This window comes from Carassius carassius, chromosome 24, assembly GCF_963082965.1.
Source record: "Carassius carassius chromosome 24, fCarCar2.1, whole genome shotgun sequence".
Lineage (NCBI taxonomy): Eukaryota > Metazoa > Chordata > Actinopteri > Cypriniformes > Cyprinidae > Carassius > Carassius carassius.
The window spans coordinates 12,192,137-12,207,652 of record NC_081778.1 but is presented as its reverse complement, the minus strand read 5'-3'; the positions used below and the strand labels follow the sequence as shown (position 1 = coordinate 12,207,652).

Below are 15,516 nucleotides of genomic sequence, written 5' to 3'. Positions count from 1 at the left end.
AGTTTAGGTCCAACCATAATTAAACACACCTGAACAAGGCAATCAGTGTTTTCGGGATTACTAGATAGATACAGGCAGGCGAGTTTTTATGAGGGCTGAAGCTAAACTCATCAGATAGATGATGGTTGCAAAAATGATGATTTCCAAACAGGTTTCCCACCTCAAATTGATGCCATTGGTGTTGCCAGATCTGGCTAAAATAATCCCCAAATAATTAATAATAATCTAGTAATAATTTCACACATTTAAATAACCCAAAAAAAAAAAAAAAAAAAATATGGGGGTATTGAAAAACATCAAACACTTCAGACATTTTTGCAAACCTGATTGATTCACGAATGGCAAGTTCTGGTTGTAAACAACTGAGAGAAAACTCTTAACATTGCTAAAATGAAAATGATAACCTTGATACCCGGCTAACAGATAACATTCTTAGAACGTTCTGACAAGGTTTTCTCAATGAGAAATGTTTTTTTTTTATTGTACATTCATCTAACTTTTTTTTTTTATTGTTATTACTAAAACATTCAACCGTAACATTCCCATAATATCTGCAAAATGATAAACTTGAATGTTCTCTTAACATTCGTTAAAGCAACAACAACAAAAATGTTTAAACATAAAAAATAAAAAAAACCTGTACATTTTGAACATTAAGAGAACATTCAAAAAATAATGTTTTCTTAACTTAATGGGACCATTACACAAACGTTCTTAGAACACATTTTTACTGACTGCTTATATGGTAATCTCTACTGGCTGCTAATATTTTTACTGTCCACATGTGCGTTGAAGAGTAACAGGCTATGCTTTTATGTAAAAGGCGATTTAACACTTTTTTTATCTTGAAGAAACACTTCTATTCTTCTATATACTTCGATTATGTGATAAGTTCTTTTTAAACTGTATCACGGTACTACTGTAGCTGCAGTAGGCCAATTGAGCATTACAGTTTCTCCCATTCACTTGATATAATCATATATATGATTGAATCCTTTATATTTCTCTGATGGTGCCATGCTAACCAGTCACCACACCATGACTCTTTGTTGTGACATAAAATATATGTTGGCTTTGATGATTTCAGATATAATTGAGGTTATTGGATAATGCCCGTGGCCGGTGTTTTAATGGCTATAGCCTGTTTTAAACTGCTTGCTTGTGGCGATACAGTATCTTTATCCTGTTCAGAAATGTCTTGATGATTTGATGTCCCAGTCAAAGCCAGTGAAAGTGGGTTATTTGAAAAAGGGAAAATACTGCTTGCTTTGAGGGCTTTTTCTCTTTGATGAATATTTATGATTTTGCAGGTATGCGAGAGTCAGTCATTAAAAGCCAGAAGGGCTGTGTCGACATCTACTGGTCATGTCTGGCCTCACATGATTGTTAAATATTTATGAGAAGGCACTATTTGTATGACATCCAGACAATGATCTTTTATGGCTAAGTATGGCAATAAAATTGTTTGTGTAGAGATTATTATTAGGATTTAGCTCTATGAGGTTGGGTTTAAATCACATATTGTCTTAATGCTCTGTATCTGCTTATTAAGATGGGGTTATTGCGTTTAAGGGACATCACACGCAAGCATAAATCCCCTCTTGTAAACCTCTCAGCGCACATCTGTAGTTTTAACAACAAACTGTCTTCCACAAAGGCCACGTTATGCTTTTATACATGCATTTGATTTCCATGGAAGACAGTAATGTGTAAACAATTGTGGTTTAAATAATTTATTAGGTTATCTTCATCAATACAGATTTATCAGTGCGAGACAAAACAACACTATTTCAAAAACGGCAGTAACCTTTTTCATGTTTCGTTGTCTTTCTCCAAACATGGGCTGAAATCTTCAATGTTGAATATTATCTGCCTCCGCAATGTCTTTATGCATCAGTTGGCTCCATTTGATTAGCAAATAATCAGTCACTCGGATTCACAGTGCATATCTTCTTCTTCTTCCATGTTTTCTTCAGACTGAGATTCGAAGCGTTTGTTTGATGAGCCAAAGCTGTGAATGGCCTCAGACACTGTGTAGCGACTTTGGCCTTCAGCACAGGCCTTTATTTTTTTCATACTTAGCTGGGACTGTAGAAAGAGATGTTAGAGATGTCCGAAAGCAGCACGGGGCTCTGAACCACGGGGATGAGAAGTCGAAGCAGATGAGTCAAAGCAGATGAGTAACGTTCCACAGTATAGTTCGTATGACAGCTGAGACCGGAGGAATGACAGCTGGAAGCTTCTAGGAGCTCTGCGTTAGTGAGAACAGGAGGCAGAGAAAACAGCTAAAGAAACTGGAGCCTGAGGACAAGACACGACAAGGTGAGTACAAAGACCAACTAGTAGATTGGAGCTATTGGTACGAGTAACAACAGTCTGACAATAGACAGAGAAACACAGGGAATTGTAAAGGGAAAAAATTAGAAGAACATAGAGAACAGGTGGCGAGCAATTAAGGTTAACAACAGAGAAACAAGGAGGGCGGGGAAAACTCAAAACAGGCAGACGCGGTGAGCGGTCAAACCATCCAAACACACACACACACCCCAAAAGGCAGGTGATTAGCCCCGAAACCCAACAGTACCCCCCCCTCCCAGGAGCGTCACCTGACACTCTAGGAAGGGGCCTACCTCGATGCCGACGGAAGTCCTCAATCAACGAGCGGTCCAGAATGTCCCGGGATGGCACCCAGCACCTCTCCTCTGGACCATACCCCTCCCAGTCCACAAGATACTGAAACCCCCTGCCGCGGCACCGCTCATCGAGTAATCTCTTAACCGTATAGGTAGGAGATCCATCCACAAGACGAGGGGGTGGGATGACTACAAGCAGGATTAAGGGGGGAAGAGAACACCGGCTTGACCCTGGAAACATGAAACACCGGGTGAACCCGACCAAGAGTAGGAGGGAGCTTGAGCCTGATCGCCACCGGACTAACCACCTTGGTGATGCGGAATGGCCAAATGAATCTGGGTGCCAGCTTACGAGAAGGCGCCCAGAGAGGCAGATCCTTGGTAGAGAGCCAAACCCGCTGACCACACACATAGGCAAGAGGAGAGGGCCAGCGACGATCGGCTGCTGTCTTGATTCGGCCAAAGGTTTGTACCAAAATCCTCCTGATTTTCTCCCAGGTGCGACGGCAACGCTGGACGAAAGCCAGGGCAGATGGAACCGCCGCGTCGGGTTCCTATGACGGGAACAGAGGTGGGTTATAACCAATAGCACACTGAAAAGGAGACATACCTGATGCGGCCACAGGAAGGATGTTATGAGCGTATTCTGCCCAGGAGAGCTGCTGGCACCAGGAACTCGGATTGTTGGATGCTAGACAGCGGAGCATTCTTCCTAGATCCTGGTTGGCCCGCTCACACTGCCCATTGGTCTGGGGATGAAAACCTGAAGAAAGACTTGCAGAGGCCCCAATCGGTCTACAAAATTCCCTCCAGAAGCGGGAGACGAACTGGGGACCCCTATCTGAAACCACATCCACCGGTAACCCGTGGAGACGGAAGACCTGATCCACCACCAGTTGGGCGGTCTCCTGGGCGGAGGGCAGCTTGGGCAGGGGATAAAATGAACCGCTTTGGAAAAGCGATCCACCACCGTGAGAATAACAGTGTTACACTTCGACGGGGGAAGCCCAGAGACAAAATCAAGGGCAATGTGTGACCAAGGGCGGGAAGGGATAGGGAGAGGATTCAGTAGACCATCAGGAGGGTGATTGACAGGCTTACTTTGGGCACATGTGGGGCAGGCCAACACAAACTGTCTAATATCTGCGGCCATAGTAGGCCACCAGAAGCGTTGTCGGATGGCAGACAACGTTCTCCGAAATACCTGGATGGCAGACTAACCTGGATGCGTGACCCCACTCAAGGACCTCAGAGCGCAGTGCAGCCGGCAACCTGCCGGCCGGGCACTCTCCCGGCACCTGCACCCCTCGACCGGCTTCCTCAACTAGCTGCTTGATACCACACGAAAGAGCCCCGACCACCACCCCCTCAGGATGGATGGCCTCGCCCACAAACTCCCTCCCCGGGGCACCGAACAGGCGAGAGAGGGCATCGGGTTTGGTGTTCCTAGATCCCGGCCGGTACAGGAGGGTGAAGTTGAATCTGGCAAAGAAGAGCACCCAGCGGGCCTGACGCGAGCTCAGCCTCTTGGCCGAACGGATGTATTCAAGGTTCTTGTGATCCGTCAAGACCAAGAAGGGCTGCACTGACCCCTCCAACCAGTGACGCCACTCACCCAAGGCCAATCGTACCGCCAACAGTTCTCTATTGCCGATGTCGTAGTTACGTTCTGCAGGGCTGAGATGACGAGAGAAGAATGCACAATGGTGGAGCTTCCCGTCATGGAGGGAACGCTGAGATAGAACTGCGCCAACCCCAACGTCTGAAGCATCAACCTCGACAATGAACTGGGCCTCAGGATCTGGAACCAACAGAACAGGTGCAGAGACAAAACGGGACTTTAAAGTGTCAAAGGCTACCTGCACCTCCCGGTTCCATCTGAAGGACACCTTAGTGGAGGTTAAGGCTGTGAGCGGTGCAGCGATCTGACCAAAAATTCCTGATGTATCGCCGGTAGAAGTTGGCAAAACCCAGGAAATGCTGCAGAGCCTTCCGGGAATCAGGGACGGCCACTGGGCGACAGCTTCAATCAGGCTTGATCCCTCCCGTAGAAATAATGTGGCCAAGCAACGTAACAGACTCAGCATGGAATTCGCACTTCTCCGCCTTGACAAACAACTGGTTTTCTAGCAACCGCTGGAGAACCCGTCTGACATGCTGGGTGTGTCATTGGAGAGAAGAGGAGAAAATCAAGATATCATCCAAATACACAAAGACAAATTGATTAATCATGTCACCCAACACGCTGTTGACGAGTCCCTGGAAAACGGCTGGAGCATTGGTAGGACCAAACGGAAGAACCAAGTACTCGTAGTGTCCCGAAGGGGTGTTAAACGCCGTCTTCCACTCATCCCCCTCCCGAATGCGCACCAAGTGGTAGGCATTGCACAGGTCTAACTTGGTGAAGACCCGAGCTCCCTGCAATAATTCAAAAGCAGAAGACATTAAAGGTAGGGGGTACCTGTTCTTAATAGAAATGTCATTCAAACCTCTGTAATCAACACAGGGGCGCAGGGAGCCGTCCTTCTTCTGAACAAAGAAAAAACCAGCACCAGCGGGAGAGGAGGAATGGCGGATGAGCCCAGCCTGAAGTGACTCATGTATATACTTGTCCATGGCCTCTCTCTCAGGACCCGAAAGGGAATATAAACGACCCTTAGGCGGAGAAGAGCCCGGGAGAAGATCAATGGCACAGTCGTAGGGGCGATGCAAAGGTAGCGAGGTGGCCCGGCCCTTACTGAAGACCACAAGACACAGAGACAGGAGGAAAAGCAGCACCCAAACACGACACGTGACAAGACTGACTCCAGGCTAAAACTCAAACAGGCAGACGCGGTGAGCTGTCAAACCATATAAAAATAAAATAAAATGGTACCACTTTGGGGACCAATTCTCACTTGCTTATTAGCATGCATATTGCTCCTGCTGGTAAGCATATTGGTTGTTTATTAGTACTTATAAAGTGCATTATAATGCCTATATCTCATGATCCTTCGAGATATAGGCATTAAGAATTTGTAGCAGTAATTAGGAGCTTATTAAGGCAAATGTCACAGTTAATATTGAGAATTGGTCCCCAAACAAAAGTGTGACCAATAAAGGGAAAAAAATATGAAAACCTTTAACTGAAAGGAAATAGGTTAAGTTTAAGTATCATAATTACGACAAAACGTCTAAAATAAAATTATTAAAATGAAAAAAAAGAGCAATTCAATGAATATTTATAAATACTAAAATGGTATATAAAACAGAAACAACCCTGTTAAATAGTAATAAGGACCTATTTGTATTTATTTTAGCTGGGATACAAATTGGGTCAATGCTGTGATGCTCATATTCATTTATTAAAAAAAAAAATGTTATTCACACATGTAAAATGACTTCAGTAAACCTTCTGTGATGATCTTGATAAATTTGGGTCGAAAAATCGAAATGCAAAATAAAAAAATGTCAGGGTGATATGACTGTCCAGATATTATAATGCATAAGGAAGAATATCAATGACATTGATATACAGAGGGTTAATGTCTAAGAACCTGGCACAATTTAAATTAGATTTTAAATTTTCATGGATATGTTTTACAACATTGACCCTATTTCAAACTGTTAACTATCAATGCACAATTACTGAAGTGAATAACAATAACAGGATGCAATGGTTACATACATGAGCATGGCATTTTCCTGTAGCATTTTTCTTAGCCAAACAAATTCACTGTATCTCCGCCGCACACAGGAACTCTTCTTAGTGAAGGCCAAACTGTTTCTCTGATTGAATATGAAATACAAAGAATGGTCAGGACGTTTCTGCCCTCTGTTTTGACAACTTTGTATATATCATATGTTCTGATTGCACTTTCATAATCCATGTAGGACAGCCAGAAATCCTCTTTCTGGATGAGAGGATCCTTCACCCACACGCCAGTGCATTCCTGCATAAATCCAAGAATGGGGGAAAAGACCTAATGCATTCACTCACAGGCTCTCGTTGGCCAGTGACACATAGTACTCAGAGGTTTAAAAAACGAGAAGAATAAAAAGGAAGTATTTTCATGAGACATTGGTCTTGTTGACCAACTGGGGCTGATTCATTAGAACTGTAGACTGGGGAAAAACATCAGAGCTCATTTTGTGTCTCTGACTGATAGCGCTGCTTCATTTTTACCAGCCACCAGAGACACGGCAGACTAGCACGGTCATAAAAATAAAAGCAGCAGGAAAAAATGGCTGCCATAATCAGAACACCTGCATGTTTGAAACCACTAGCAGTACTTCAACAGTTATTAATGTACAGCTTTTCAAACCTCTTGATATTACATTACAGATAGCTTATAGGGTTATTATATTTACCAAAAAATGAAAACCATAAAAAACGTTCATTACTTGAAATAAAATAAATGTTTACTGAAATGTTTACCACCTAAACCGAAAATGAATTTTAAAAGAACAAAAAAAGATATAAAAATGAATTTTTTAATATTTATAAAATAAAAATCTCATTCTAAAATAATACTGATTGGTTATTATAAAATTTAATTATGACCAAATTTGTCATTTTAAAATAAAAATCTACTAAGAAAAGGTTGCTTCATCCATTTCTACACTGTAATGTACTAAAGGTACAGTAATTATATTTATTTGATTTAAAACACTTTTTACAAGGAACTGCAATTTAGCATACTGTAAGAATGACTCCTGAGGCAATTTTATGTTTATTAAAAGCACCTAGAGTTTGCTCGCTCGGGATTTAAGGCTAACTGTGATCTTTACAGGAACCAGGAAACCAGACAATCGAAACTTCAGGGTAAAGGCCTTAATCATAAAACCCTCAAAACATCAGTGGCCTATTTACACTACTGCTATGAAAGTGATACTGACCTGCAACAAAAGTGGTGATGTTCACAAAAACGTGATTGTGTAGGCTACATTCTAGAATTAGTTTTGTTTAAATCTACAGATTTATTCCTGCATGAGCCACATACAGATCACAGGATCCATCACAGTATAACTTAAATAAGTGCGTAACCAGGGGGTGAATATTACGCATAGTAATCTACACATCAAACAGTCCCTCTCAAGCAGGTATTGTACCATCTGTCATCATCTCCTATGTGTAATCACAGTTCAGATCTTAGTAACAAAGAGGACAGAATGATCACAAATTAACTTTCACACAACAGACCGAGAGATACAACGACATCTGATTAATAACCACTTAGGTGGATAAACAGTAGAGCTCTAATACTCCAGTCACATTTCTACAGGTTAGTGTGTTGGGAAGAGCTTTACACTGGAGTGTGGAGTTGAATACACACTACATCAAACAGTAAACTTATGCCACAGTGTTTGTGTATGTTTAAAGCTGCCAGGAGGTACAGTAGTATCCACTGCTACATATTTCTCTCTCACTGCTCGTCTTCTCCATGCCAGGTCAGCTTGTCCTCGTAAAAGCGAATTACCATCTCGGGCCACCTTTTACTGGTCTCCACGGCTGACAGTAAAGCTACCTCGTCTGTGTTTTTCCTGAGATGAAATAAAGAAATAATGAGCAGTCCTAATGGACAAATACAGAAAATTAAAAGCACATAATCACGGGCTGCAGTGGTGGATTAGTGGCAACAGCATTGTAAACTATCTATTGGTTGCTTTTGATCTTTCTATCCATCTAGGAGTTGAAAAAAAGCATAAACATGAAAGGAATGCCATGGCACCAGTATTAAAACAGTACAGGATTGTTAGTTAACTAAAACTATTACAAATTATTTTAAGTAAATCGAACTGAAACACAATTTATATATATATATATATACACACATACACATACACACACACACACACACACAAATTAAGTATACATATTTAAAATAATACCAAAAATCAAAAAAAGAAAAAACACATAATAAATAAAGATATAAAAAATAAAAGCAAATTTAAAATATAAATAAATCATTTTAATAGTATATAAATACTTAATAACAAAAATAGTATTATTTTAGTGTCATTGAGACACTATCATAGTTTATTTATATAATTTGTATTATTTTTTCATATTAGTTTTAGTTTTCATATCAGTTTCATATCGGTTTAGTAACTGTTGTTTTTGGTCTTTTTTTAATTAGGTATTTCATTTATTAGTCTACATTGTTGGTTTTTTTCAGTTGTAGTTATTTTGCTACATCATGATAAACTACATGATAAAGCCATATGTTGCTACTAAATATTTTATTTCAGTTATTATTTTATTTCAGGTAAAGAAAATTATGTTTTTCTGGTTTTAGTTTACTATAACCCCCATATTGTGGAAATTTCAGAACCTGACAATAATGTGCTGCTATTTTAATCAGCTGTTGCTATTCTTAGCTCACCAGTTCAATGTAATGTGACAAAAAAACCCAAAAGCTAAATTAACAATTAGGTGTGTATCAATCCATGATCAATTCATGATCTGAAAAAGGAAAAAAAAAACTATGCATTGATCACAGAATTTATTAATAAAGATTATCATTACAGCATTCAAACTATACAAAGCAGTGTAAAAAAACAAGAATCTCCACATATGGTCCAGTGTAGAAATATTACCACTTGATGAGGAACATGAGCTCTCCTTGTTGGTCTGTGCATCCGATGATGCAGTCTGGTTCAGGGTTGCCTGACTGATCTGCTGGGATCTCAGCATTGTGATCATTAACCTCTTCATTACCCATCTTAATGAGCTCCTCCTGGTGAGCCTGCATGAATTCCATACAGACACGCACCTAAACAATCCTAAAGCCTGACAAGAGGAATAAATTATATATCACACAGCAAGAGCGATACACCTGCAGTTTTTGGAGAGGGTGTAAAGGACTAAAACTCTGCACCAATGGTGTTCAATCCTGCTCCTGGAGGACCGGCTTTCTGTAGAGTTTAGCTCCACCTTCTCCAACAAACCTGAAGACCTTGATTAGCTGGTTTAGGTGCGTCTAATTATGGCTAAACTCTGTGGAAACTGGTCTAGCAGAAGCAGGACTGGACCCCACTGCGCTATACAATACAATGACAGTTATTAATATTATGACAAGTATTTGGCAGTTTGTTATCTAACATAATTCAATTTATTAATGCATATTTGGGGTATAAAAAGATTATTTAAAATCACTGTAGTGCAGTAAGAGCACTGTAGCAGTTATATGAAAAGTATATAAAGACACTTACCATATCGGCATTCAGTTGAGTTAACTCTTGCTTGGGCCGGACCTCATGGTCTAGGGACTGACACCCCTCCTGCTCTGTCTCTCCTGAGACATTGAGGTTTCTGAGAAACTCTTCTATCAGCTCGGGACAGTCCAGGTTGTCCTCTGGCTCCCAGGTATTCTCTGCACTGTGAGAAGTATGACATATGCTGGTACATAATAAAAATATAAACACACAGGCAACATTTGCTCCAGAAGCTCACTCTGTGAAGCCTTTCCATTTGAGATAGTATTCAACTTTTCCATCTGTGACTCTTCGGCGGATGATTTTTTCCACTGCAAACTCTTGGACAACCATTGTCTCCTCTGCCTTCCTGTTTTTCACATTCTGCTTTTTCCTCATGATTTCCTATAACAACACTGCATTTAATAATGTTTTCAAAGGTACAGTATATTTCACAGTATATTATGAAGCATTTATGTTATGTTTAGAAGACATATAATAATGTTATTTTACATTAGACATGTTTACAAACGTTAAATTGCGAGAATGTTTGTATGAAGGGACTTTGTAAGGAAACTAGTCAGTGCAAGGATTTATAGTCTTTGATATCACATTATACAAAACATTATGCATTGGGGAAAAAAAAGTTCTACACTGAATTCTGCATTACGTTTCATTTCCAACGAACTAAACTTTCTCAGTCACGGATTGAGCAGGCTAACGTTATGAATGGTTGTTGCATTAAATGCTATTCTTTCTACGCCACTGAGGTGAATTTGATAAGTGCGCGTGCCCACCTGCCGATGCCTCACGCGCTATTCTTTATTCCCACTGCTGCTGTACAAATGTGCATCCATACGGACGATCACAACAGTTCAGTAATCCTGCATCGCTCACTGTGTAGCGTTCGTGATCATCACTTTAGTGTTGTGTTTACATAACTTTTCATGAATGAGTCAAATTAAACATGGCCGTTTGGGAGAAGGGTAGGAAGTGGTTTCAAAGGGAAGAGGTCAGTTCAGGAAAGCCGGAGGAGGAATCCTTAAAGGCGCATCCCGAGAGCAAGACATGGCTGAATCTCTTTGCGTACACAGACGCTTTTAGCACACAACGCTATCGGAAGTGTTAGGATAGTTAACAATTCGTTATTTGTAATAATTTGCACTCACGTTGGCAACCTTCGCGGTTTTTGACGGCAGCTTTTTGTAAGTAAAAAAACAAAAAAAAAAAACTTAATTATTTATTTTATATAGAAACTTCGGTTTAGGAAATATAGCCAGGAAAAATTCGATGTTACAGGTGTAATACCGTCGAAGGACACGTGCGCGTGCATCTGCTGGATTACCCATAGCTCGAGTTCAGGGATCCAGGTTTTTCAGTGTCAAATGTTGGTAGACCATAGACTGTATGTGGTAGACACATTAAATAAGTCTTAAATTATTTTTAGTTTCGAATTAAAAATTACTTTTAGACCAAACGTATATTTTCTGTGTTTTTATGGTACATTTAATTATTATCATTATTATTAATCATCATCATCATCATCATCATCATTTCAATTATATGCACAGTGGTTAGATTAAGCTCTAATAGTTGCCTAAATTACTATAAGGAGTATTGACGCGGATAATTGGACCCGTGTTTTAAGGATGATGGACAAACCAGTTCTTTCATTCATTCATTCATTCATTCATTTTGTTTGTTTATTTATGTTGATTTGTTTTTATTATGTTTGTATTTATGTTTGATTTTGTTATATTGTTTAATAAAAAATTATATCAGAGAGCTATTTACGGCCTTTTATTGGGTTAAATGACTAAATATGCTTTTAAACACAATGCATTAAAAATAATACATTTTGTAATGATGCTAATATTCTTTGAAGTATGCATCTAAACGTCTCTTGCACAGGGTAGTTAATCAGGTTTACAGTGGTTGTAACACGGAGCTCTTTCCTTTAGGACGCTTCAATGTAACTGACCATTGGTTTCGACGTAGAACCGAAGCTCCTCCCATTTTGGAATTGATTGACAGTATTTCAGCTTCCAATCAGAGAGGTGTTTGAATCGGATTGGTTCAGTTGTTCATCCAGTTGCATTACAGATACAAAAAAAATCAAGAAATATTTGGTGTGTTACCAATTTAAAGTTCTCCTTATAATACTTTTGTTTATTTTACGTTCATTACTTTTACATTTACTTACTTAATATTTAATCTATCAAAATGAAGACATAAAATCCAGACTTTTTAAGGCTTCTTCGGGTCAAAAAAGACCGAAACCATGTACGTTTTAAATTTTTAAATTTTTTTGCTTCATCGGAGGGGGATGAAACTTGGTGACTTTTGTTGTATTACCTATGTGAACACACAAAAAAATCAAGGAGATGATTCTGATATGTTAAAGGGTCGTAAAAAAAAATTGCACACTTAGCTTCCTACGGGTCAAAAATGACCCACATAGGAAATGAATGGGAAATACAAGAAAATCCGAAAACTCAGAGAAACTTTGGTGGTACAAACTACAGATCAGCCACTGTGCAGAAAAAAAGTGTACAGCAATGAAGGGGTGACACTCTAAAACATCAAGAGTGCAAATAAGACACCCTCCCCCCCACACACACACACCCACACACACAAACACACACACACACAGAGAAATTAACTGGTAAGACTGAAACAGCAAATTTTGCTATATTTTACTATATAATCATAATAACTCCAAAACTATAGCAAGGAGAGTCAAAAGGTAGGTATCGTTTGAAAGAACTCTTTTTAAATTTTTCAAAAATATAAATTAGATTACATTTAGACATTGTCCTGCAGAGAAATTGCGGATAAAAGACAAAATATATATATAATTTGTATTATGATTTTGCATATCTTTCTTATTTGTCATGGAATAACTCAGGAAGGAAATAAGGTAGGAGGAAAATTCTTTTTTAGTGAAGTCCCCCTACATGTTAGCTGCATCTGGATAAAAAATAATAATAATTTGGATAAAGGAATCAAAAGTTACAGCATTTGGAACAGAGATAGCCTTTTTGTACAGTCTTTGACGCCCCCTCATGGGCAATTGTTTCTCCATGAAGAATATCTAGTCATAAAAGCAATAGATTATGTTAATTTTAGGCTCATTGTAATTGTAATAATATGCTGTAAAAAATGAAGTGCCATTTTCAATGATCTGTGAATGTTTCATGAGCTGTATGATGTTTTTGACACATCGCAGTACATTATTTTATAGATTATGAAAAAAAAAGAAATTGTATTTATCACCAAATAACTCAGCAATACTTAAGATTTTTTCAAAGTGGATACATTCACTGTAAAGGTCATACCCTAAGCTTTCAAATGACATCAACTTTGTGTTAATCAAGGCAATATTTTTGAAAAATATGGTAATGAATATTTTCGCAGCTAGGTGGCGCCTGCTGGCGGTACACTCGGTTTTAGAGGGATTACTCAGCACTCGTTAAGAGTTAATAAATGTGATTAGATGCATTAAAAAGCTGAGATCCTAAGCTTTAAAATGATATATAGATTGTGTTGTTCCATTCAGTGGTTGCTTAGTAATTCGATTTTTTTTCTTTCCAAATGGGAATAAAAAAAATAAATAAAAAAAAGCTATGGCAGCCTATAGGCGGTTACAGGACATTACACACATTTATTATATTTTAAAGCCACTGGATGGCGCTCTTCTCACTTGAATTTTTTTTTATTTTAGGCCTGCACTCTATTTTGATGTGCAATGGTGCATTTATTGAAAAAAAATTAAAATTAAAATAAAATAAAAATATATATATTAATTCTAATGGAAAAAATTGCTCATAAAAAATATATAATTAATGCAAAGTATCATAAAAATCTTTAAAAATTCTAAATAATATACAAAAAATATTATTGAACAAAAATATATTTGATTGGTTTTCCTGGGAAAAAAAAAGTTACATTTTTAAGGCTTCGGTCTTTTTTGACCCGGAGGAAGCTAAGTGTAACCCATTTACGAAGAAGCCCAGAGGGTTAAACCTGCCACTTTCACGTCAATCTTCTACAGTGCGTCCACATGAGGTCGCTGTAATCCAGTCATAACTCTTCTGGCTTCGCCATTTGCGTTAGTTTTGTTCCTCATAAAGTTGAATTTTTACGATAACTAGTAAAATGTTTTATTACATTTGTTGCAGCACATTTAACTTTTGCTAAGTTTAATTTATTTACTTTATAACTTCTTTATCAACTCTATAACTCCTTTTGACATTCTGGGCAATTCAGACCCGACTTTTTTTGTTGTTGTTGTTGTTGCTGCACAATTATTATTATTATTTTTTAAAGCCTAGAATTTTGCACTTAAATGCATTTTATAATATACTGCGTGTTATGTAAACCATGCTATGTTACATTTTAAATTTGGTGTATAGTTGGAGTATATATGCATGCTCATTGTCATATAAAAATATTGTATTGTTTATTCATTCAGAATACAGAATACATCCCTGAATCATCTGCATATAATGTGCATTTTTATTCATTTATTTTTTTAAAAACAAAAACTATCCTCTTTGTACATTCCCTGTGTAGGAGGAGCTCAGTTATTCAGTTTTAGGGCTCGGGTCCATAATGCTTCACAGATGGACTATAGAATGAGAGTTCTGTAGTGCTCCAGTGAAAACACAGACCCCCCTCCCACCCCCTCTTTGCACAGTCCAGTCCTCCAGTCTGCTCTCCATCTCCAGCAGTGACAGTCCTGAGTGGGCCGTATGTGAATACGTTCTTTAATGCAGCCATGTCTCCTGTCAGGGTAGAAATGTGTCCAGATGGAGGGACCCCACTGTGCCGGCCTGGCCAGCACTTGGGGGGTGAGGAGAGCTGATGTGTGGGGTGGGGGTCCGGTCTAACTGGACTCTTTCTCAGCGTGAGGGTTGCCGAGTTTTGGCACACCACCATCCCTCGGCTCAGGTTACAGGTACGCTCGTGCCGGCCGTGTCAGACATGTTGTTTTTTTGTGGCTTGTCAACCCCATGAACCCTGAACAGATTAGTTTGAGTTCAATTTAATGAAAATGTTCTGTGGATCTTAATTCATTGAACAGTTTGTGATAGGGTCAGCTGATTTACACCAAAGAATCTGAACAGCTGACATTAAATACGATCACGTCATCTGTGCATCTCAGAGCTGACACTGACCTGATGAACTTTTTTCTCCTACCAGAATATTCTCAGTAATTTTTATACTTTATTCTTGACACTGGAACTGAAGCTTATTTTACTAAAATACATTTTCAAAAAAGATATCTATTAAATTTATATATTTACACTGAAATAAAGCATATTTTACCTTATTTTAACAAATAATATTATTGATTATTGATAATATTACTTATTATTGATTCACTCCTACTTAATTCACAAAATAAATTACTTTTTTTTTTCTTAATTCACACACAAAAGTTTTCTCTTTAATTCCACAATTTATTCCTGAAATTTGAACCTGATGGACAAATAGAAGAACACCTTTTGGTGTTTTTTAAAGGTTATGATTTGTATTTATTTGTTATATATATTGTAAATCTTTATGAACCACCTTTAAATTAAATTACTTAAATTATTTATTTTTCTTAACACAGGAATAAAGAATTTATTTTAAACAAATATTATTTTTGTTATTATTTATCATAAATAATAACAATACCCCCCCCCCCAAAGTATAAACT

The 15,516-nt window shown here is 38.4% G+C and overlaps 1 protein-coding gene across 1 annotated transcript; it reads right to left on the bottom strand.

Annotated features, from left to right (window-relative positions):
- Positions 1-7,326: 7,326 nt before the first annotated feature.
- Positions 7,327-10,825, bottom strand: LOC132102826 (chromobox protein homolog 3-like). The gene is made up of 5 exons (XM_059507500.1): positions 10,607-10,825; positions 10,069-10,214; positions 9,828-9,993; positions 9,213-9,361; positions 7,327-8,156 (listed from the first exon to the last, which is right to left on the bottom strand). Exons 2-5 carry the CDS (start codon positions 10,206-10,208, stop codon positions 8,039-8,041), a joined length of 573 nt encoding a protein of 190 aa, XP_059363483.1. The 5' UTR covers positions 10,209-10,214; positions 10,607-10,825; the 3' UTR covers positions 7,327-8,038.
- Between the last annotated feature and the right edge of the window lie 4,691 nt (positions 10,826-15,516).